The sequence below is a fragment of the Meleagris gallopavo genome, chromosome 2 (genome assembly GCF_000146605.3).
Source record: "Meleagris gallopavo isolate NT-WF06-2002-E0010 breed Aviagen turkey brand Nicholas breeding stock chromosome 2, Turkey_5.1, whole genome shotgun sequence".
Taxonomy (NCBI): Eukaryota; Metazoa; Chordata; class Aves; order Galliformes; family Phasianidae; genus Meleagris; species Meleagris gallopavo.
Window position 1 is genome coordinate 21730683 of NC_015012.2, and position 25496 is coordinate 21756178.

A 25496-nucleotide genomic window follows, 5' to 3' on the forward strand; every position below is an offset into this window, starting at 1 on the left:
GGGACATCCATGGTGTTCACCGAGTCCATGACGTTGGCCTCCATCTGTCATAACAGTCTTTCAGGGCAAGCAGGATGATGCGTGGTGTTGGATTGTTGCATGCTGAATCCAATTCTGGTTCTATAAGAATTCATTCTTCTTTAACCAAGGTAATTCTTACTGTAATACCATTGATAGCAATCATAGAAGTGATAACATGCAGTATTATATAGCAGCTTATACCATACAACTCAAATTATCGACTGTTTTCACACAATATCAAAATATTGGCAAATCGAGGACCGGTCGGCATAAAGGGAAACAAACCCAGAGGAATACAGTGCAGCACTGAGAGGCATCAGCCCAACCTGGGCACAGCCAGGAGTGGAGCCAAGGTCCTATTGCAGGTCTGGGGGAAGTCTGGACAAGGCCAGTAGGGATCATCCTGAGCTGGAAGGGTCATTGGCTGTTGATAACTGGCTCATGCAGTTCATTATTATGAGCTTGGGAAACACACCCCAAATGTATTTAATAAATCAGCCTCTGCAGGGTACATCATCTCAAAAAAGAAATCCCAACAGCTAAAAATCTGGATGCTGAGGAATATACCATTCAATTACGAAGTAAATTATATGATCCTCCTGTGTGTGGTTGTGCTCTTGAAAAGCGTTAGTGGCTTCTTACAGCTCTATTGCAATGGGAGAGCAATTTCCTTGCTTAGGGTAGCACAGTAAATCAGAAGTAAGAGGTTCTTAAGAAAAATATCTAGGTTGCAATTCATAATCCAAGAGGCAGAAAATGAGTTAAAAAGAAAGGTAGAGCACAGCCAACAATTGAGAAATAAATTGGTAGGAGAAATGGTTCTGGGAGCCAGAGTGGGTCGCAGTATGCTAAACTGTAGGCTGCATTTGTTATCTAAAATTATTCTGAGAGCAGAATTATTCCAAGAGTGAAGGATAAGTACCAAAAATAAAATATAAATCAGGAGTCTGATTTTGCTGGATTCCAGGTCTGTGTCATTTTGAAAGAATCAACCACTTGCCCAGGTTCTGCTCTCTGTTTGTACACAGGAAAGGCATTGGGGAATTTCAGGATTCAGTCTGGGCACTAAAGCAAGTTTCTTACTCAATTTATATAGTATATATGTTTTTAAATAGTTGTGTTTTTTTCTCTCCAGATCTGATCCAGGCAATACAGAATGTCTGTTATGTTTCAAAGCATACCTGTATGAAGGAATTAATCAGTAAAGCCCAAGATGACGTATCTAAATGTGAGTGCAGATTGTAGACCTGGGTTCTGTTTCCAGGGTACCAGGCAGCAGAAGCAGGTTTACCTGTGCCACCTGGGCAGCTCTGCACATGGGTGTGAGCAGCATGGCCATGATCATCTCACAGCAATGCAGCCCCATCCGTATGGCAGGAGGTACGCATCCCTTGTCTTTCAAATTACTCTGCAAAAGATTTGTGAGATTAAAAAAAAAGGATGAAAAACCCAACAGATTTGAATTCAGTGTAGTTCAGCTCAGTTCGTTAAAGATTTCTTTACTTGCTCAGCAGCTGTTTCTTGGCCTCCACATGAGGGTTAATAAATGAGGCAGCTACTCCTCCTACAGGTCAGCCACATTGAGGTCGTGGCTGTGCAGAAAACACTCCTGGTGTTTTGGGGGTGTGTTTTTCAGTGCCCAGCCAGGTTGTAGGCAGCCTAGTATATTCCTGAAGAGAATCAAGCATTTGCTGCTTCCCCATTGCAGAAGAGATGAAACCACAATCACAATTGTTTGCATTCAGTAAAGATCCTATAAAACATTTTACAAGAGATATAAGAGACGGCTCTTTAACCTCAAGGCTTTGGCCAAATTCCAGCTCAGAAACTATCTTCCTAGAAGTTCTCCCATTAAACTAGGAGCGATGTATTTGTTTCCTCCTTTGAACTGCTCTCAGCAGTGGCTTGAGTTGCTTAGAGCTCTGAAGGCTTCAGCATCACACCAGCTCCGCTCAGGGATGGTGTAAGGCCATCAGTGCAGGGCTGCCTACCCAGGTAGTTCTTGTAAAGTGCCTCAATACACAATTGCAAAAGGAACCACTGAAGTGAAAAACGTAACTCCACCTTGTGTCTGAACCAGTTATACGCAGTGACCTGCTGAGAAATCCATTGACAAAGAGCATCACCAGGGACAAAGGCTGAAGGTCTGAATACAAACCACTGTGCGGGGTTCACAGTTTCAAAATCCACACTCACATAAAGTCAACATTTCCATCCTTAGTGCAAGGAAGAAACATTTATCTCACAGTGGTTATATGGACTGTGAACTTGTTGAATTGTTTTACAGCTTTTGTTCTTCTGAGTGCAGCATTTTCCAGGAATGTTTAATTTGGATTGCCCAGAATGACAATGAACAGTTCAAGTGTATTCTGGTCTTCAGGCTCTCAACCTAATAGATGTTATGCGGCATGTCTACCTTTTGAGAAAGCTTTCAGCGAGACATTATGCATAATTAGAAAGGTTGGGATGGGCGCTAAGGGAAGAACAATTCTTTGAAATATTTCTGGCAGTGAAGCACTTGCCTAAGGTTGGATCAATCCATCTGAAAAATCCATCCAATTCTGGAAAAACCAGAAAGGAAGCAGAGGAGCAGATCAGCATGCAAGCTGTGCAATGGGTGAGTTACCAGCACGTTTGCCCAGAAGTGCCTGCTTCAGACTTGCCTTCAGCAATCACCACCTCTCAGCTTGCTGGTGCTCCCATGTGGGTCATGCACCAGCATCCTCCCTCTCACAGGGCTCTCCTGGGGCCCGGGCACAGGGAGCAGCCCCCTGTGCACAGAGTCCTCAGGGCAACCTGGGCCTCCACTTGAGTCCTGCTGTGAGACCACTATTCTGGGGACAGAAGGAGGAAAACGAGAGGGATTGTTATTGGAGATTTGGGACAACCTCCAACTCAACATTGACAGTACATCATTTTAAATGATGGCATTCCCATGTATTTTCTAATTTAATTGATTATTCTGAAAGGATGAGTTATACCTCAACTAAGTAGCAATTTCAAGACAACTCTCTGTGATGTTCCAAACGTATTTGGAATCAGTTCTGTCTGCCCCGATAGATTTCATTTTCAACAAGTTTGGCAAGATTTTTTTGAAATAAGATGAGAAAAGGTTGGATACATTCTTTTCAGGCAATAATCATCAATGTAAAATGTCTCCATATCCCTAGATCTGTTCAGGTAGTGATTTCAGAGCCATATGTAGCCAACTGCTGACCCTTCCCTGTGCTCTCCCTCCCCTCCCTGTGCTGGCACCAGCACTCCTCCACACTCAATCCAGTCACACAGGTAGACTGACCCCACTGAAAATCGCACTTTAAGATCTTGATAGGTTCATCCCGATCCTTCAGCAGCTCTTGCAGGTAGTGAGAATCCCAAAGAGACTACACAACCAAAGTATTCAGCATTATCTTTGGTATCCTCAAACAGAAAAGCATTCTTCCACATATAATACCACGTGCTACAATTTCTTTAGAACAATGCTTTAGAGACACTGTCTTTTAGCAGAAGACCCCTACAGATTAATTTCATATGATAGTGCCTGCATTTATCAGTGACATGGAAGAAAACTGGAATTTTGGGAATGAAAGTAAGGGACAAGAAGCATTTTGGCCCAAGAAGGGCCGAAATAAGGGTCTCAGCTGAGGCTACAAAGCCAGTCAGTATCAACTAGGAAATTAAATGCAATTCCCACTTTCTTGCCCCATGCCTAGACCAAGACACAGCACCTCACCCTCATGCTGTTCTATTTAAAAGTGTGTTCAAGAGGCTGGAAACAGCCTGATTGCTATTTCCCAACAAGTGCTGCTACAATATAAAACCAGTTTTGTCAATGGCAATAGTCTGTGTCTGCTGGCATGCCTTCTGTGTAGTTCAGTAGAGAAACTATGTGCTTGGAAATAGGGAAACATATAGAACTACATCATCACGTTTGTCAGTTTGGCTGTACATGGAGCAGATGGTTTTGGCTGAATGGTTAGTGCTGTTCCCTAGCCTGTTGGCCTGACATGTATGCTCCTAAGTGTTTTAGAGTCTCAGAAAGCTGCAACAAGCTGGTGTGATGATTTGACCCTGGGACTTAGATCTGAGTACATTTTCATGACCCTTAACCTGGCTGACTGCTTTGGAGCTCTGTTGAACAGTTGGTTGCTTTTTCTCTTTTAATAAATATGAGTGGTCCCTATGCTCTGTATCTCCTGTATTCCTAAGAATGCCAGATGTTTTCTGATAAAGCATTAATTATCAAAGGCTTGTGACCAATGTTTTAGCCTACTGGTATTTTAAGTCTCAGCACAAGCAGGTGCAAATGCTGTGATGTGATGGAAAATGCGTTCCTAGCTCTGATAATCAAACGGGATACAAACCTCATCTCCTTTGGCAGATTGGCGCCTGTTCCCTTTCTTAACTGTTACACTGCTGCAACAGAACTGATACAACAGGATCAGTTTTAATTACTGATTATAATCCTTTATATTATTATTTATTGAGATGAATTGGCCTGGTGTTCTGGATACCTGCTTACAATTACCCTTTAATTGTAAACAGTGGCTACAGAGATTGAACCGTCGTCATTACAGCTCTGGACTTTCTCAAACATGAATGAAAGATTGAGCTTCCTTATTTTGAACTAGCAAAATTAAAAGCAGAATGTCTTTTTTTTTTTCTTTTTCTTTGCATAATGCAGTGAAATAATATGAAATGCAATGGGGGAGGATTTATTCTGCCTCTAAAATATACATATTAGTTCAACATGATTTTACACTATTTGACAAGAAGATTTTCATTATTAATAAGATGAAATGCAAGGCTTCTAATTAAGTGGAAAACAAACCACTATAAACTACATTCAGAACACACAAACCTATTAGGTTTTGAATTTAATAATAAATCATTTATCTAAACCCCAAGTGATTTGTTGCATGATCGTACTTGATGATAATTTATTTCATTTGTACATTTTTAGGCTTCCTTGCTTCCTTTTATCCTTACTATTCCCAACAGCAAACCTGCCTTTTTAGAACCCCTATGCTGAAATGCAGCTGCTCAAAATGATAAGCAGGTAACAAAATGCCTTACTATTGCTCTCGCTGATTTTAGAAAAGTAGGGTAATTTACAAGTAAAACACACGTCTAATGTGAATTGAACACTAAATTAGAATCACACTGCTGGACTCTAAAAACAACAACACCAGAGAGAAAATGCAGGTTACAGATTTCAGCAGGAAAATGAGAGACGGCCCTTAACCACAGGAGCTTTGGGAAACGAGTAACTAGTGACTTCAAAGAGATTCTAAAATAATACCTAGTGTGGAATTTGCTGTATGAAGACAACTATTCAGAGAGAGCCTTTGACAAGTGAAGGTACATCTGCATAGAAATGATGCAATTTGGCTCAGAAACATGTGTCCCTGCACAACAAGCTATTTGGGAACTATGAGCATTAACCTAATTCTGTTCAGCTACCTGTGTGGAACCCAGGTGACCGAAAGGTGCCACCCATAGAGCTCAAGTTGGATTTCATACATAACGTGTATTAACTCTTTTAGGTTGTGATTTTTGGATAGAACATTGCTGTTCTATCAATAACACTGCTGTTCTACAATTCTGTGATTCTGTGATTCTGTTCAGAAATGGTGAACAATTATTACCATGTTGACTACATATTTCTTTCATTTCTTCCACATTTTCACAGCTTCATAAATCCTCAGTTTTTAAAGAAATATCTGATAGCTCACATGAATCATGTTTTAGTAGGTCTTGTACCATGTTTTTCCCATATTGATAAGAGTTATCAAATACCTATGACATTGACAAAAGAAATGGGCACACATTAAGTGCTCTTGTTGAAGTTTGTTAACTATCAAATATGTACCAGTTGCCATATGGAATGGCAAGTTATTTTTAAGTATATTGCCTTTTGAAAATGCCAGCCTTAAAACTAGCAAGTGCCACGTTATCCAGTTTGTAGAAGTCCTAGGATGTGCACAGATGACAAGGGTGGGTCCAGATGATTCACTGGGCTATGCTCCTTTCATCTGCGGAAATGGGAAGAAACAATAGAAACCTCTATCTCAAGTCTTCCTAGTTCTAGGATAGGGATGTCTACTAATACATATTAATATATACATACATCCAGGCACACTGTAAAGCAGAACTGCCATGAGAGCCCAGAAAACTTTTTTCCTAACAGATAACACAAACATTAGAGTAGTATAGAAGCAGTAGAATAGAAGATCTCGGCTGGTTCACAATGACATTATAACTGTTACCTATGGAAAGTGTTTCTTTATGTTTGACTTCCAGTATTTCAGCCTACTTCTTCTGCAGAATGTGGAAGTTAAGTATTTTAGTTGTGACTGTTCTTCAGAAATACATGCGGGACAAAGAAGTACAAAGAATCATATATAACCCCAGAAGAGAACTGCAAGCCAATTTCCAAAGTCAGTCAGCATTGTCACCTGAGTGTGTCTTTATTTACCAGTATATACACATCATATTTGTCAGAACATTATCACACTGGTTTATCTAAAATTTTCCAGTAGAAGATTCATGACACCAATAAAGACTGAGAAATGGCTAGAAATTGTGGAAACTTAGGAAATTGAGAAACAGAGCCAGAATTTAAGTTTTTCTTCTAATGCAGACAGCAGTTCAAATACTTGACAAAGTGTTACTATCTCCTAAAAAATAAAGCCTCGTATGTGTGTTTAAGATCTAATGGATTCCAAAGGAAAGTGACAACACCAAGCTTTAAAAGTATTTTTCCTTTTCTCGAATACTTTCCAGGAATTAAGTCGACGTGCAAAAAGCCGATTCCACGCACAGAAAATATTTTGAATTAACCAAAGGATATCATTCCTGTCCCAAAACTGACAGAAATACATTTCACAGAGTAATCAATGCAAATAGAGAGAGCAAACAAAATAGAAAATGGCAGCTGCAAAGCTTCAGGTATGCAAAATGACTATTTTAATGTGACAGATCCACAGTCTGAAAGTATACCGTAGCATGTTTTCATCAAACCAACACGGAATTAAAGTTACCTGTGCTGTACAGGTAAATACAATGACAAATGGCTGGTGACATTTTGCCTCTTGCCAAAAATCAGAATAGTAGTGGAATGCATACATTGAAAGACCAGCTTTGTTGTTATTATTATTATTTTTTTACAGAAATAATGCTGAAAACACTAACTAATCTTGCACACTGGAAACCCTCAAGTTTAATATACACTAGCACAAAATGATAGAAGTCGTTTTTTTGCTAGTTAATAATAAAGAAAACAAGAAGTATCTGACATCACACGAGTAGAGATGCTGTAGATACAGTGTGACACATAATTATAAATCCTTCCAGGGATTCACTATTTGACACCCAATATGCAGATCCACACACTCATTGCCAGAACTCTATTTTCACCTGCTGGGGACTGAGACGCCATGAAAGGAATGTCTTCATCTGGGTTATAATGACAGATTCGAACAAAGTCTTAAGAATTTAATAAGCTACGTAAACAGTTGAAAACAGTCATTCACTCCATGTTACTATCAAAATAAATTAAAAAAAAGAAATTGTAGAATTGTAATTACTGCTTATTCAACTTAAAAACACAGCATAGGAAAAGAAGCTCGAGAATCCTGAAAGCAGAGAAAACACAGACTCCAAGATTCTGTACAAAAATGAAAGCACAACAACAAAATCAGCAAATTCAAAAAGGAAAATGAGCACTGATGTTTCATGTCTAAAAAGTTCAGCCAAAATGCTTTTTATGAAAGCATATAATTAGGAGCATGGTTGGTAACATGACTGCATAATACCCATTTTCTATGATCTTTGATTGACATATAAAAATAATTCTTCCATTTCTGTGCTAAACAGGATTTGAAATATAACCTCTTCCCTTTAAAACTGTGCTTGGTGTCTTAAATGTTTAAGGCTATACATGCTCCGAATTTCAAGGAAATTTAAGTTGAAACATTAGTTGAAAACCATGTTATATTACATAAATTATCCAATGATGAGGATACAGTTAGGAAACGTACATATAATGCAGCATGAGTCTGTTTCCATACGACCAGTATATGCTAGACAGTTACTGTACAACACCAGGACAAAAGCTGAATCTGTTCTCAAAATTGCACATTTCAGATCTATGTATAAAATGAGTAAAATAAGCTAATTTGACAGCACTGACTTATTTTTGTGATGTGGCTTTGATTAAAAAACACAAAGAAATAGAAAACAAGCACATTGCTACTATTACAATAATGCACAGCCAGTCAGAAAAGAGGTATCTCAAATTCTCAGCTGTGAGTCACATTTACAGAAGCTCATTTTATATTTATTCAAAAAGATCTATTATGTAATTTCTGTCTTTGAATAACGGCGAGTCAAAACATTGTTTGTCCAAAGAATTAGAAACAGCCTTGGTTCTTTGGTTAACACCATGTGACTTACATCAGACACAGGAATCAGCTGGGAACGAACAGTCGTGTGAGGAGGTTTCTGGAAAGGCAGGATGAGGGAGGAAAGGGGAAAGCCTCAAGGAAATGCATCGTGTCAAACTGTACCGCTATTGGAAACCTCCTTTTCTGGGATAATCAGGTTAAGAGAGCTCTTGAGTTGCAGTAACATTGCTTACACGTGATACATTAGTTTCTCTACATATTGGTCTCATAAGAAACAAGGCACCGAGTGCATCGGTGGCGTACAGGCAGTATAAAAGTATGCAAGAAAATGCTACATACCATTTATTTCATATACTTATTAAAAATGTGGTGAATGTGTGCTATCTCTATGTAACATAATGCTTTACAAACCCAATTCCTTATATCCCAATGAATGAATTAAAATGTGAAGCACATTTTAATTACCTTGCTGACAACAGCACAATTCAATATTTGTATTCACTACAATCAGTTATTAGCTTATAGTCACCGGAAAACACGTTCAAAATTACTGAAGATCAAGGGAACTATAATCTATAACTACACTTTTGGGACAGAGCCAGCAGCCTTTACTCACGACAGATGTCCCGCTAAGAATGGAGGGGAGGCTCAGTTTTACCACCGTTACTCATGTTAATGGTACCTTTCTCTGAGTCACTCCAGAGAAATAGATGGAGCTGCTTATGGGGAAAGGTACTACACAACGTGAAAGAAGTGTGGTTAAACCAAAACCTGAGTGAAAGGCAGTAGGTTCAGGCCCTTAGTCATTATATTAGCACTTTAGATTGTGTAACAGTGATATAGCTTGCTCATAGAGCATTTAATTTCAGATTGTTAAATCATCTTATAGAAAAATAGGTAAGAAAGCTCTGTAAGAAAGTATATATACTATATAAGGAGAAATTTCTCCTTAAAAAAAGCAAAGAAAGGGAAAAATTGAATAAAAGGTTTCACTAATTACACTTTATCAGGAAAATCACATTAAAAACAGTTATCATCATAAACAAAACAGTACGGAGCACTAATGAACCTTGTGGTTTACTGGAAAGGACAGCAAATTAGCTGTGTAGTAAAAAAAGATCATCACTCTATTTCCTTTTTTTTCCTTCTTTTTTTTTTGTAAATATTCCCTAATACATTCAACTGCTTAGAAATTTTCTTAAAATATCACAATAAGCCATTTGCAAAATTTCCTATCAAAACTTGTTCAAAGCCCTGCCCTTTGCTTGCATTATGGCCAAGAAATTACCTTACATCTTAAAGCTATGATAATGCTTCTGCTTAATCCTGAAAATTCAAAATCATGCTTTGAAAATGAATTAAAAGTTATAAAGCAATCCATTTTAAACCCCAGGCATGCAGTGACTGCCCATAGAATTTGCAAAATGCAGCAAAGGAATTAACTTGGTACAATGGGCGAGACTCCTCACATTTAAGAGAAAGAGGATGACATCAATTACATCCCTGAATGTCCACGAGGTATTCCATGTAGCATGGCATTACTGCTTCTGCTCTCCTGAGCATTATCCTCAGAGATGGGCAGCTTTTGGCAGGACTGTACCCACTCTATCAGCAGATGCTTCCAAGAAGCGAATGACTGCCCAATTCCTGGGCTTAGCTGTTTCTTGGACTTCATCCCTAAAGCAGCAATACTATCCACTTCCCTAAATCCTGCCCATTCCTCCCTGTACAGATTTTATTCTATGTTATACAAGCAAAACCTGGTCCAAGAAGTATCAGACCAACTATTAGTTCAGACACACCATGTCAAATATGCACTAAGCTTGCTAACATTAGAATAGTTGTGCCATATTCAGGTAGGCATAACACAAACAAATACATTAAGTGCTGAAGATTTCTGCATAGTCTGCAGAAAGGAAGAAACCCTGCTTGAACTTAAGGAGGGGCAGTGGTAAGTTCTTAAGGCTAAACTAATCCACATCACTGTAGGCCAGTTTGTACTCACCCTGCACATAAACACTATCTACTTACCTACTCTTCTCTGTAAAATATGCTAGGTTAAAAGCCCTGGGGATCGCACAAAGAGCAGCATGTGCAGATTTGCATGTATACGCTTCTACAATGCACATGACACTTTCTATGAGAAGGACCCTCCAAGGACCACAAGGCTCCACAGATGGAATTGGAGTCTACCACTTTGTGAAAGCCATTTCTTATTTTAATGCTTTCACTCTCAGATGACGTCTCTTCATCAGGCATCATTTCACTGAAACAAATGCTCCAGTGACTTTCCCCTGAAAAATTACTACCAGAACAAAGTAGTCTGAAACACAGCTGCGATAAACTAAAAGATCTGGCTACTCATTAAGTAGACCAACAAAATAGAAAATTATTGACAGCTTGTTCTAACAATAAACTTTGCTGAATATTCCAGCGCAAGCAATCAAGATGTTTGGTGATTGCTTTAACATTTTTACTATTAAGTTTTTAAGATATTCCATATCCATAAGAAAAGAAGAAACAAAAATAAGAGATATGTAAAGGACTAAATAATGAGTTTGTGGTGGTACCTTGATATTTGTTTTTCTATTCATCACTGGAATCTCATCTGCCTGTGCTGCAGGTGCCATGCTGTATCACTTTTCTAATCTACTGATCATATCACACGTAACACTTTCAGGGTCAGGTCTTCTCTCCTGATGATCCCATAGGTTCCTCTCACTGATGTTAGCGGCAGGTATACATGCACATCTGTGAGAGAATTAAATGAATGTTGAATTGCTACTGAGTATTCAGCTTAAGGATGAAGTCAATCTGCCTTGCAACTGACAAGCTGTAATATTAAAGCCTGCTTTAGACAAGATAGCTTTTTTTTTTCCATACAGAAAAGTGTGATGAAAAAAGGCTCAGCACAACTCCTGGATAAGTGAAAAAGCATTGTGCTGTTAGTTTCAAGCTGGAACAGCTCAGACTAAGAAGTTTCCCATCAAACATCATTCTCTTATTTTAGCACAGACTTTTTGTTAGAATTCATACATGTTAAGAGCAATCTGTATTCAATTCATACATTAAAAAGTCTCCATGAAAAAACGTTTTTGTCTTGTCTTCTGCTTCATCATATTAGAACTGATGATTTACATTTCAGAAAACTTAGAGAGTTGGACAGATCACAGGATTTTGCACCATTACGTTACGGTAAGAGTGCAGGGTGCCTTTGACTTCTAAGCTGCACTGACTGCCACGGACAGCTTCTCAAGGTGCTCGAAGCAGGAGCAAATCATTAGGGAGTAAAGAGAATAAATCAGTAACACAAACAACTTTTATACAACAAAAACATTGCTTCAAAACTCTGAAAAAGCACTGCATTTGCATCAGAACAGTTGCAAGAATTTATAGGTGAAAATATTTCCTAGAGCAAATGACAAAAAAAAAAAAAACAAACCCAAACCCAAACAGTTTTCAGCTTCAGTATTCTCTACACTGATAAATAACCTTTACCTCCAATAAAAGCAAATACATTAACCCCAAAGGCTCACCTTATTTTGTAATCTAATTATTAATTAGATTAGAGGATTGCAAATGTAACTGGATTGAAAAATTACATCACGTTTCTCCAATAGCAGAACTTACACCTAGCCTGGCTCCTGCCTTTGCTGTCAGACTCAATGTGTAGTTACAGCGTAGCTGACCCTGAAGCAGCACCACAGTACCAACCTTTGAATCTCACCAGCGTTACCCCCTGAGTAGGGAGTGAAAGCATGGCTCTGCTTACTCCATGTCTCCGAATATGTGGGAGACAGCAATGTCCTACAGGGACTGCAAGTCCTCTCTCATCCTCTTGAACAGTGATTTCACACTTCTGTACAGATTGCAATCTTGCCCATACCGCAGATTTTGAAAGGAACTAACCCATCTTCTCCCATATTTATTATCTTCAGGAAGAGTTTACCTTTGAGAAGATCTATGTGAAATATTCTAAACACCAAAATAGTTAGATTATATGCAAAAAGGATGGAATATTTTCAAGAATAGAGCCTGTAAAAACTTCACTATTCTACACTTAAACCTTTGCTGGCAGGAAATATTCCATTCAAGAGTTTTCATCTCTATGTAATATATTGACAAACAGAAAAGCAATTAGACAATTTGGTAAACTCTTCCAAGTACCAGTTGTACTTTTGAATAAAGATAAGCAATAAAAAGCTATGAAGGACACAGACAAATCTGAGAAAAACACAAATGCCCGTTTCTAATTTGTTTTGAACACTTTGTTCTTTAGAAATTCTCTTCCACGCTTGAGACTTAGCTGAATGCACATAAACACAGTATATGAATAAACCCCTATGCAGGGTCTTACATATCCAAGGCAGATTTCAAATGGGAAAGTATTGGTTCACTTAAAACAACCAGATGAACAAAATGACAAACAAAGCATAAGAATGGCATCTATGAAGAAAGAACAACGTGACAGCCACTGACACTGTAACTAATTTGTAAAAATGCCAGGGTGAATCCAATTATTGCTGTGACTGGTTTTACACGGAAAAATCAATATTCTACCACTTGAAAATTATATATTCATTTCCATTCTTTACAGTTTCCAGCCTTCAGTGAATAAACCCAAATTAACCAAACTTTCCTCTGTGAAGCACAAACTGGAACTAGATACCATGAGAAGAGTCACATAATCTGGAAAGAGATTCCTTTTCCCAAGTGTGTCCAACAGAGATTACTATAAATCTCTGCTGTGTCTAAATCAAGGATTCAGTATCTTAGAAATCTAATCTGACTGATTACATGTAAAACTGAAACAATGCAACCTACAGACAGAAACCCAAGTCACGACGTGGCTGGTTTAATTTGGATTCTGTAAGAGGTCATATGCTGCACCTTCCAAACTGGCTTCTTCATTTGTTCAGTGGCAACATTAAATATATCCTCCATTAGAATCAACTTCTTCCATTTCTGCTGTTAAATACTATACATTATTTTATAAAGCAAAACCTGTTCAAAGAGACAATCATTAAGAGATACATTTCAGCTTCAGGAAAAAAAGCATCAGAATATCCACAAACAGAATGAGTGAAAATGGTTCCATGTCCATTGAAAAATTGCTTTTGATCAGCTTTTAAGTCAGAATTTCTATTGCAGGAAAGAGAAAAGGATTGGGAAAAATCTGAGCAATTTCCTTATGCATATAAAATTAACATTTGTTTTTTTTTAATTAAAGGCTATACTCAACACTGCACTTCACAAATTGAAGAACAACAAGGACTAGAAGAAACAAACTGTATTGTAGCACTGCAAGATCTTTCCAAGTTCAAGAGTTTTTGGATTATTTCTATGTAGTAAATAAATCTTCCATAAATAAGCAGCAGTGCAATATAAGATTAAAAAAAAAAGGCCTGCTAATATTTAAATCTTAAATCTTTAAAACCAGAAAACCCGGCACTGCAAATAAACCCATCAGAAGGCACCAAATAAACTAAGCGGAATTACAGTACCCTTAGAAAGGCCCTAGTGAAATTGTTAACTAGTGGGAGAATTTGAGAACTAGATGAAATATCTTACACTATAGTTGCTGTCTCCAATCTCACTATACTTGACTGTATATCCTAAAGCCAGGATTGTTCAAAGGTATTACAAATAAATTCAACTTAAAAAGAAAAAAAAAGTCCTAATCAGAACGCTCTAGGCTACCACTAATTCTCTCAACAAAAATCCTAAACTTCACTCTTTACCTACCATGTGTTAAAACAGTCTGTGAGGTTTCATACTAGTAAGACATCAACATCATTTATAAGAAAACAAATATGCTTGCTTTCTTTGCGGTAACAAAAGCAAATGAAACATCACTACAGACAATTAGAATATTTGAATTGGGAAGCTTTTAAAAACAATAATTACTCAATAATTGACAATTTCACTAATCTGAATTGGTTTCAGCAGTCAGACAATTAGTGTGATTCCCTCTAAAATATTTGGAACAAACTGGAGTCTTGGACACACAGTCATTTTCCTAATTTCAGTAGAAGCCAGAAGTGTTTATCTGATAGAGAACTTCCTTGTGATACTGTGGCTTCTCTACTGTGTTGTTAGAAAGCTGTGCCTCCCAACCTGAACATAAACAATAAAAATTTCTATTTTGGGCATGAAAATTCATTCAATAGCTGGCAAATCCCTAAAAAGAAAAACAAAAAACCAAAAACTCACTAATGCTGTCTTCTCTAAGAAGAAAGGTAAAAAAACTCCTGGTCTGCTCTGTATTTCCAACAAACAGCATTGAGTAGTTCCTAAAACAGCTCAGAAGAGTTTCAAATAGATGTCTGTTTTAACCAGTCATAACTTATTTCCTTCGTTCTGTGTTGTTCAGCTGCTGCCGCTATCTTCAGTCTTTCAAACCTAGCTTCTAACTGCTGACATTTTAAAGAAACCCATATCGATTTGTTTAACACAAAAATATTTTAGTAAAATCATGCTCTGTGAGCTTCCTACATTGGAATACATGAACACAGAAGGTGCTTTCAACAGAAAGTTACATAGTTTTACAGTACAACCTGTCTAAGGAGATTTGGAAGGGACCAAACTACTGATCTGGTCTCTTTGGATTAGGCAGAAGTACAGGCAAAGGGGAAAAACCCAATTTATGCCATAGATAGAGCTCGTTCCTGTCACATACTGAAGAAACATTTATGTCAAAGTTCACCTGATGCCCAAATGCTAGTGTTTTTCAAACCAACTGCATATCAAAAATGAAAACTTAATTGTACTCAGCTCCTGGAAAGGAACTCAGTGCAAAACAACACTGTATTCATATATGCGGTATTACTAAATGTTCTTCTCCCCTGGTGTGGGGTGGTTTTTTTTTTTCCTGTTTGGTACTGGTGTTTGTTTGTTTTTTGCTTTACAGATCATCAACTTTTTCTCATAGTGCAAATTATTGACCCTTAGTCTGATTGCAGGCAGGTCAGAAGCTACAGTATTAGAGCATTACAAAAAGTACACAATAAGGAGCTTGCATCAATTTGGAAAAGTTCACATAAAATATTACTGAATTGAAAAACACAAAACAAATCCAAACAAATACAGCATCAGGTGGATGGGGGAGGGACTGCTAACCTACTTGCATACAGCAAGGCTCCTCTGACACCAACGAAGTGTTTGATACTAAGTGAAGATTATACATTAAATCCCATTGTTCTGCAGGTTGTGCCCTCTTTAAGATGGAATGTTGTTCTCAATTTTCATTTTTCACTTCCGCAACAAATCTGCAGACTGTGACTTGAAATGATCATCATCTCAAAAGACAAAATTCCCTTAAAACCACGATTGCACTTTGAACAGTTCATTAAGATTCTAGTAAAGTATGCCATCTACATACTTGCTGTCCTTTAGATTCTTTCATTTCAGTCCAGTGGTTGAGTTCATCTTCTCCTGAGCTGTTGAGACCTAAGGATATCCACCCTATCATCTCTTTTCGTTTCATGCTGCGCTTATTATATACAGACAAGATGAGCGTTACATCCGAAAGTTGAAACAGCGCCACTTGGAAAACGAAGGTTTCTTTGTATATTGGATTTGGTTGTCCTCGTCGGATTGAAGTTTTGCATTTGGACATCTCTTGCCCCATGGAGTTCAGGAGTGTTAATTTAACATATGTATCTACAAAATAAATCATAATTTGGAATATCAGATAGAACAAAAGTTTTTGATGATATTTGCAAGACTCAAGGATATGGTGTATACCAGGCTGACTGAACACAGCTCAGACTAGACACATGAAAAAGATGGCATGTAAGCAAAATATTACAAACACAGTAACAAATTAACTGGCTTCAGTACTACGTAAATGGCTTAAATTAAAGGTATACCTCATAATCCTTCTTCCCATCCAGTCCCCATTTGTTCCAAGCAAACTTAAGTTGCATTAACACTTAGCAAGCTCAAACTAGCCACAACACTGTAAAGCATACCACTGAATTTTCAGAGAAGAGAAATAAAAATAAAACACATGTTGATATGCAGTGATGATATCACAACAGCCAAAATTAAGTGCTTAAGAATAATCTCTGCATGGATGTGGTTCTCACTTTGGGCTTTTTGAGTTTATTCATTTTTAAGACCAAAACCTTGCAAAGTGCATCCAAAGGTGGAATTTTGCACAATATGAGCTTTTAATTCTTAAATTCATGAAATAATACACTTTTGTTTTTTAACATAATTCAGTATGCTAGCATAAAACATATCTTGTTTAGTGATCTTAGGAAGTAGACACAGGAATCTGATGCAAATAAATGTGGCTAGCACACACTGAATGCCAGTATAAATGGTATAAATGGTTCTTTTTAAAGATCTGTTTCCACATGACTGGAAGCACTAAGTCATGCTCCTGCAGAAGGATATGTATTCATGAAGTTATAACTGATTTTAAGAAACATATAACTGTATTAAGTAATCTGATTTTTTTTTCTTTTTTATTCTTTGTAACTGTACTGTTACTGAATAATTTTAAAAAATTGAAGTTCTTCTAAAAAGAAACGCATTGCACACTTTCATTTTGCAGGTACCTTGAAATTCCACCATCCATAATCAGAGATAGACGCAACTTGTTGATGAGAGAGTGCAAGAAATAATAAGCACACACATTTATAAACCAGTATGGTAGGCAGCTGTGGATAGCTTTACTGCTGGCAAGTTTTCTTTGCATGAAAAAGACAACATCCAATTAGTTTCTACAGAAACTCACCTCGAATTATATAAACCTGTCCACCTATCAAGTGTTTTAGACAACAGAACAGTCCATCTGACAACAGGGGGTGGAAAGCAGTAAAAGAAATAATGACCAGATGTCAATAGCTGGGTGAGAGAGGATCTAAGGTTAAAGTTTAAGAGGAAACACTATTCACAGGACTTGAAGAACACAAAATCTTAGCAGCATAGATCAGAAAAAGGATTGAACAAAAGGATTGTTGGGTATAATTTCATGAAATGGTACTTTTGTGCAGTTTTTGTGTAATCTTGAACAGAAATTACACTGTTTGTATAATGGATTGTCTTAGCAGTTATAGCTACTGGGTTCTAAAGCACAGAGAACACAGAAAGAATCATGAAAGTGATTAGGTTATAAAAGACTGGGTAAAGAACACTATCCATTTTATCAACCCTTATGCTTTTTCATGCAAACTCCAGCATATTAGAAAAACTGCACACAGTGGCTATAATTCTTACATGAAAAGCAATAAAGCAAAATATCACTGTACTAAAAAATAAGATTCTACTGCTCTTAGATGTTACAGTTATGGCTACATATTTGTAATACTTTAGTTCTTGAGTGGTGATGGAGTTGGACATAAGAATGACTGCAACTCAAGCTTTAGAAAAAGCTGAGAGAGGCTTAAATCTGAATTTCATATATGGATCTCTCTATACAAAATGTACAGATCTCACTTATTAAAACTGATGTCTATGGATTTTGTGTGCATATACACACATGCATTTAATGTGCAAAAACTCATACCTTGTTTAAAAAAAAGAAATAAATTAAGATATACTAGGAAACATTCTTTTCCTTCACAAAATACACACTGTCACAAGAGAAACCAAGACACATTCTAACATGCTTGGACTGCTTATAGGATTTGGCCTATTTGCTTGTACTTAGTTGCTAAATGAGACACTGAATAATATAAGAAACACGCCATAGAAGAAGACAGACTACCAAGAACCAGAAACGTAGGACTCAATCCTACTTGCTGCAGAAGCATTTCACAAAAAAAAAATAAGTTAATGAACTCTAGAATATCAAAAGGATTATTTGAGAGAAAGAATAATCGCTACCCTTCCTCTTGCAGTTTCTCATAATCTAAGCAAAAACTGACCTGTGAACATGATTTCCAACACTCCTAAAGATTCCAGACCACTGATGATTCAAGAAAAAATGAGGTCAGAGCATTTCATCATCAACCTTATGTGCCTTCTGTGGAAACTGTGAGAGAGGCTGGTGTATAGCCACAATGCACTTGGCAGGAAATTAGGGAATGACAAACATGCACCTGGTTCCAGGAATTTCCAAGAAGTTTTCACTTGGTGGGGATGCACAAAACAATTCATGGGAGAAATCTGAACTCCACAATATTCTGCACTGTCTTACCAGACCTAAAGGGTGTACTACCTTCCAGCTGTCTAGAAATAAAACTCTAAACCCACATTTGTGTAAACGAGCAGACTTATTATGAATATCAAAACTTCCTCCTACCTTGCAGAGGGGATGACAAAAGATAACAAGCAAGAGTAGTTATTTGGAAACTTTTGTCATCAAGAAATCTTTCTTCCATAAAGGGTAAGACAGAACATGTTATTACAGGGCTGTGTCATGTTCTATGCAATCTGAAACCAAAAATTTTGATCCCAGTTGTGTACATAACTGTTAACACAAGCACACACTTTGTGAATTAACCCACAAGGGAATTAGCCTATCTGTCTTCAAAACAAGTACAGACTCTCCACCCCCAACTAATTTGCATATTCAAAATGGAAAAACTTGACTCTCCCTAGAGATTCCATTGTCCTTGGCTCTTCTTGGCTTTTCCAATCTATTTCTATGCTTTGTCTCCAAATAGGTGATTCTGGGGGAGCTACCTACTTATAAGAAAGTATTTGAGATTCATCTTTGGCTTTCCTTCTCTGGTAATGTTAATGAAAGCTGGCTAAGTCAGCATGAAAAATATACAGAGAGCAAAACAGAATACAGCTGAGCCAAATGTAATTAATGATTGAAATAAAACATGGGTCAAGAAAGAAAGACGACAGCATCAGTCTCAACTTGTTTGGCTTACTTCCTAAACTCTGAAGGCAAAGTGAGATGTGAAAATCACTTACAAAACGTTGGCAGCCTGCTGGATAATCTAATAGTGCTATACAAATCTGAAGATTACAAAACAGAAAGACAGGCTAAAACCTGAGCCTCAAGACCAAACCAAGGGGAACAGGTAAGTAAGTCTGGCTACAACTAATGTAAATCAGACTCAACATCTACAGAACAGTTTTAAAAGTTTGTTACTGAGCTTTCTCAAGCTTTATCAAAGAATTAGAGACAGTAAGAATATTCTCTGCGTGTGACATTCCATCTGGCTCAATTTAAACTATAGGAATCTCACAGATATTTCAGACAAACATATTTTTGAACAAATGCTGATTATATATCTTCCTTCTGCACAATATATATACCAAAGGTCTCAATTTGCTTCTACATTGTTTTCGCTGACATTCCTAAATCAAATACATTTCTACCACATATACATAGGCACATAAGCAATCAAAGGCTTCAGTATCAAACCCTCTAGGAAGAGCAGTAACTGTTCATAGTGTTTATATTAATATCAACTGGCATGTACTTTCTCTTTAAACACTAACTTTTTATTCTTGGCCTGTGATGTGAGGCATTAGTAATTTAGCAATTAATCAGTATGATAAAGGTAATTTATTAGTCAGTCATCATGAAAAATTAAAGCAGGCTTGTCAACTTACAATTAATATTTTGAATTTTAGATTTTTGCTATTTCCCAACTGACTAGAAATATAAAACATGAAACAGATTAGTTGATGATTGCTCTATTTCATTTTGATTGGGCAGGACTAAATTATAGCATTGAAGTCCTTACTACTAAGAGCCCCACCAGTACAGAAGCATTAGGATGAAAAACGATTTTCACTCACTGGGTGGTCTGTTTGCTGCCAAGTTTTTGAAGTGGCTGCCTTTTATCACTTCTGCTGATAATCTTCCAGTTGTAGCATTGTAAAGGAGGCCAATGAGGATTTCTGGAGCTGAGCCGTGCACCAGAGACTGACAAGAGGAGGTACTTTCACTGCAGGATACTTCTGACATGCTCATTTGAGAGTCACAACCCTACAAAACACACAAGAAGTTCTATGAATTCTATCAAACAATGTTATTGGGAAGATAATTTTTAGAATAATACATTAGAAACTAGAAGAGCAGCTCACTGACAGTAACAGAAGTTCCATTCAATCACCCAAGAAGAAACATACTTAGTATACTATCAGTTCACACATGCTAGAGGTAACAAAAACTTGAAGTAGTCTGGAATTAAAATAATTCTTGATTTTGTGTTTCCATTTCTCATCATTCAGGATAAATAATTGTAGAAGATGAAAAGCAATTTTCATGGTCCCTATTTATTTCAATTGATAAGATGAAACGTAATATAATTAGTTTCTTGGAGAATGAAAACGTTGCAGCCTTCCTTTACTTCACAAGAATGGAAAACAGTAGTGGAATTTTGAAGTTAACAAAATGCAGGAAATTCTTATTCACTCCTTGTAAATGTTATTGTCTAGACCGAGAATTTCTGACTAGTAAAATAACAGAATACATGCAAATAGAAAAATGCACTCTCTCTAGAACAAATTAGCTTACAAGGAATTTAACTGATCCAGAATTACAGAATTGTAACAGAACCTTTGTCCTAAGTGGAAAGGTTCTGGTAAAGGAAGAATGTTACCCCAACAGTCAGCAATGATGCATTAATTTCTACCATGCAAGCTCCAAGAAAATTCAGATCTCTCATATACATTCTCCTTGTGTCAAATCTTTGACTGGATTTTCTAATATTCACTTTTATCATTTTAATCCCCCCGTTTAAAAAAAAAAAAATACAACCAAACAAAACGTTCTGTAAATTGCCATGGAAATCACAAAAGTTGTTTCTACTTTTATTTCCTGATTTCTTGCACAGGCATGTTGTACCTCTGTTGTACCTCTGCTGACAGCTAAGAACAGAACTTTGAATTATCAGAACATCCATTTATGATTATCAGAGGGGGAAAAAAGACACACAAATTAGATCCACAGATTTTTCAAATATGGCTTGACTCATTTGGGAATCTGGCAGAACTCTTTCAAAGAGTCATGATGATTTTGTGAAGCTGATTATTGGATTATGATTCCAAATGTCTCTACCATTTCCAGCAACAGCTGACACGAGCATAAGATCAGTCCTGTAACCTAAATAACACCTATCCTCATCAAGATAAAAGTTAACTTTAAAAGCAAGTAACTTAATTCATCATAAAAATCCAAATTCATTCAGAAACTCTAATTATAAAAGGGTTGATAACAACAAAAATAAGTGACCTACCTAGAATATCCTTCACACTAACATTTTAACTAGGTCTTCTCTACAGAACACATCCAAGAAATTTGATAGAAGCTTCTAGTAGCAATCTAGCCCCTCATCTCTAAACGTCCAGTGGTGTTAGCAAATACATTCTTACAACTAAAGAAGGACCTGAAGAAAATTCTCTGGCTTCCATACTCCAAACTGCAAACTCCGATTTAAAATCTTTGATTATTTTTCTGGGAGCTCTTTATTCAATTCTGAGAATAAACTTAAAATGGGTTATACATTCAAAATTGCTGAAAATTAATTACGCATTTATTAATTGTGCTTTATTCTCTTGTTCACAGCACCCTCAAAACAGGAAACTTTTGATTCTGAACTTCAACAGAGTAACGAAGTGGAAAGTTGAAAAGAACAATGTCTTGATTCAGCAGTCAGTATTTACCTCACACACAATTGAAAATCTCAGCTTGTCACTGCAGTTATTATTTACATCTAGTTTTCGAAAAATTTAACACATTGTACTTATGGTGCTTTGTCATATTATTTTTGGGACCATGAATTTAAACACAGTCAGCCTGATACTGTTCAAAGCTTTGTTGTCTAATTTGATTGCAATCACGCTGTAAGCCCAAAAGAAGACATAACACGAGGCAAACAGCTGTGCAAACACTCCCACCCAAGCCCTCAAATGGCTGTGATATCTGTACCAAGGAGATGATAGCACATTTCCCTGGATGTCACTTATCTGTAAAGATAGCTACAGCTCCTCAGCCAAAGGGCTCAGTTTAACCACGCTTACGCAAAGTTAAACTGATTACAATAGAATAAAATTCTACTAACAGTAAAATACTAAATGAGAGATGATGGAATGGGAATAATTCCTGAAGTACTTTGAATGGGAAGACAAGTAGCTTCTGTGCAATATAGCAGAGAAAAGAAGAAACAATTGAAAAATTAAGTATGATATTCCAAAATTACATAAGGATGAAGCATATTATACTTTAAATATTATACTTTACAGCAGAATCCTGACTGGCTGAGAGTATGACAAGACTGCACTTGCCAAGGCCAGAGAAAAGGATCTCAATAGCTGAATAGAGAGATTATAGAAATTTAGCTGATGTTTTGGATCTGTAACTGGGGGGGAAATGTAACTAAATGGCTGTACCTTAGAACTGCAGAAGAGAAACAATGTGTAGATGTAGCTTTGATGAAAAACTAGAGAGAGGGTCTAACTTAAATGCTCTTCTACAATATTTTCTAAAACAAAATATTTTGCCTTTTATTTTGAATCAGGAGGAAGGTTTCAAACATAAAGAATACTGTTCTATCCCTGGGATGTAATTAATTTATTAATATCTTTCCTTCCACATGCTCAAAGACTTGAAAATTGAACACAACTGAAAAAAAATCACTGCAGAAACAACCTAAACAAATTGTTTTTTTTTTTACCATTTCACACACATGCACAAAAAATTTGAAATCTTTTATTTCACAATGAATTCAACATATTTTTTTCAGTTTTGAACTAGAAAATTCTAACATAAAAGAAAATGAGAGAAGTAGAAAAATGAAATAGTGAAATGTGAAGCAGAGTGGAAAATGTTATTGCGCCAAAACAAGGTTAAACAACATATACCAAATGTCTAGTTTCTGTGCCTGTAATAAGGAAGAAAGCAGAATTGGGGGGCAAATGGCTAAAAGATATGAGGTAATGAGAAGAAGAAGGTGAGATTATATTTTGTTAGGGTATCTTTGAAAGCAAATGGGAAGACTCTATGTGGAAGTGAAACTGTGGAAAACTGTGGAAAGCCCTTCATGGTTTTGAGGAAGGTATTCTGTGATATTCAGAGCCAATCAGGTAACTAACCTGATTTTGTGGAAGTCTACAAGCAACATTGGGACTTAAAAATATAACAGTCTTCTCCAAATTCAGTTTGATTTTATGTTTGTTTTTCCTGTTTACATAGACAAAATACAAGGAGAGCGCTACACATCAAGAAAGGAAGTTGTATTTTCACCTGTTCAAAATATAAGCTTCATGATCAAGTGCCAAATTACAAAACATTAATACTGCAATTTCTAACAGGTACAACATGAATAGAAACTTTGCTTTCATGTTATGACATTACAGTACTACCAGACTGCTTTAATGTGTAGAAATCTGCACTTGATCCAACTTTAACTTATGTTTATTTCACTATGATAGCGTAGTTTTTCTGTGAGAAATGTAATATTGAGACCCAAAGTGTCCAATTGTTTGAAATAATCTATCTATATAAATTGATTTTCATAATTCTTCCCTCTCTTTCACTATAAACACTACATGTCGTCTGATATGCAGGAAAAACAGACTAAGGTTTCATAATAGGAAAATGCCTTTTAAGGTCACTGAAATACCAAAATAGGTTAGTAAGAAATGTAAAAAAAGCTTAACTGCAGAATCTGAAGAACTTAGATGAAATGACAAGGTATGGATGATCTTGTCACAGTACAAAGAGATGAAATGCATCTTGATGTTCTTTCCAGAACATCAGTGCTAAAATTCTAACCTGTTTTTCTCAATGTAGCCATAGCAAATGGATTTTATTAGCAGTAAATATAAACAAACAAAAAACTTTAGGTAAAGTCTCTTCCAAATATTTGGTTCAAAGCTCAGTCTTACTATTATGAAGAATTATTTTTCACCTTCAGTTTTGTAACACATACACTTCAGGACAGTACTTACTGACAAAGCTAAGCTGATTTTATTTGACCAACAATTACAAGAATCATTGCTTTTCACTGCATTGTAGGAGTAATACATACTATATTCTACAAAACTATAATTACTCCAAAATATTCTCCCTGATGATTTGCATGTTTTATCTAGAAAAAAATCACTTCTTGATAAATACATAATACAACATTCCCATAAAATGTTATTTCTATTTCATATATTCCTAGTGTACGAAAGTCAGTAATTAAAAATAACAGTTTTTTCACTAGAGCCACTAGAACAAAACACATACCATACACGATGCAAAATCTGAACCTCTAAGATGTATTTTCTAATAATCTTTTCACTCTCTCACAACAAAGAGAAACCTATGCAACAACGATAAGATACGTAAAAAGAATTCATTTGTCTTCCTTCAACATAAATTTATTGAAACAGGGTACTTGTTACTTACATATTCATATCCTACTGTTACTTTTGTATATTCTGAATTTCTACTTATAAATTATTTTAAGCCAAATGAAGCTGATCACAAAGAACAACGGGATCATGCTCTGAGGACAGTTAGAAATTCATTTCCCTCATTGGACAGGTTAAAATCATGCCTCTCTAGGCTTGCAAAACAAGAACATCTGAATCTCTTGGCTTTCCAAATTATACACAGGAAAGATGTAACCTTGCTGACAATCCTTCAAGCAACAAAAATCTGATTCACAGCATGTTACTTGTCAAATTTTAAATGTGAATCTTATACCACTAATCTTTTAAATAACTTCTTTGCACATTACTTTTTTCTATTTCTATGGCAATACAACTCAGAGGTTAGAGAAATTTCAATCCTAACTAGGCAAAGCAGGAACTGAATTCACGCCTCCAACATTTTAGACAAAAGCATTCACGCCTCGTAATCACCAGCCCAATGCTGAAAATCTTGGTCAGCTTCGGTGCAAAAGCTCACTGAGAAAGCAATGAGTGCCGGAGCACCGCACAGGCTCCAGATCAGCAATCAGCCTGGAGCCCATCATCTATATCTGCTATGAGAGTCAGAGAGAAGATCTTCTCTCTGAAATCTGAAATCAGACAACTGAACCTGGAGGCTCCACATGCTTCATGACTGACTTAAGCACTAGATGCTTTATTAAAGCATGTTTCAAACCTAAAATACTTTTCAAAATGTACTGGGATCTTTCCTGGGAACCATGACTA

General features: G+C 36.6%; 1 protein-coding gene across 7 annotated transcripts in view; it reads right to left on the reverse strand.

Moving 5' to 3' along the window:
* Positions 1 to 6967: 6967 nt before the first annotated feature.
* The window catches only part of SYT14 (synaptotagmin 14), a 72635-nt gene continuing 54106 nt past the window's right edge, over positions 6968 to 25496 (reverse strand). For 5 of the 7 annotated variants that reach the window (XM_031552372.1, XM_031552371.1, XM_031552367.1 and 2 more), the window contains 2 exons: positions 20145 to 20334; positions 6968 to 16091 (listed from right to left, as the gene is read on the reverse strand). In XM_031552372.1, the coding sequence (XP_031408232.1) occupies positions 15778 to 16091; positions 20145 to 20334 (504 nt within the window). In that variant the 3' untranslated portion in view covers positions 6968 to 15777. Of the gene's footprint in view, positions 16092 to 17056; positions 17233 to 20144; positions 20335 to 25496 lie in introns of those variants that run through there. The other 2 variants (XM_031552368.1, XM_031552370.1) reach the window with 2 other exon arrangements.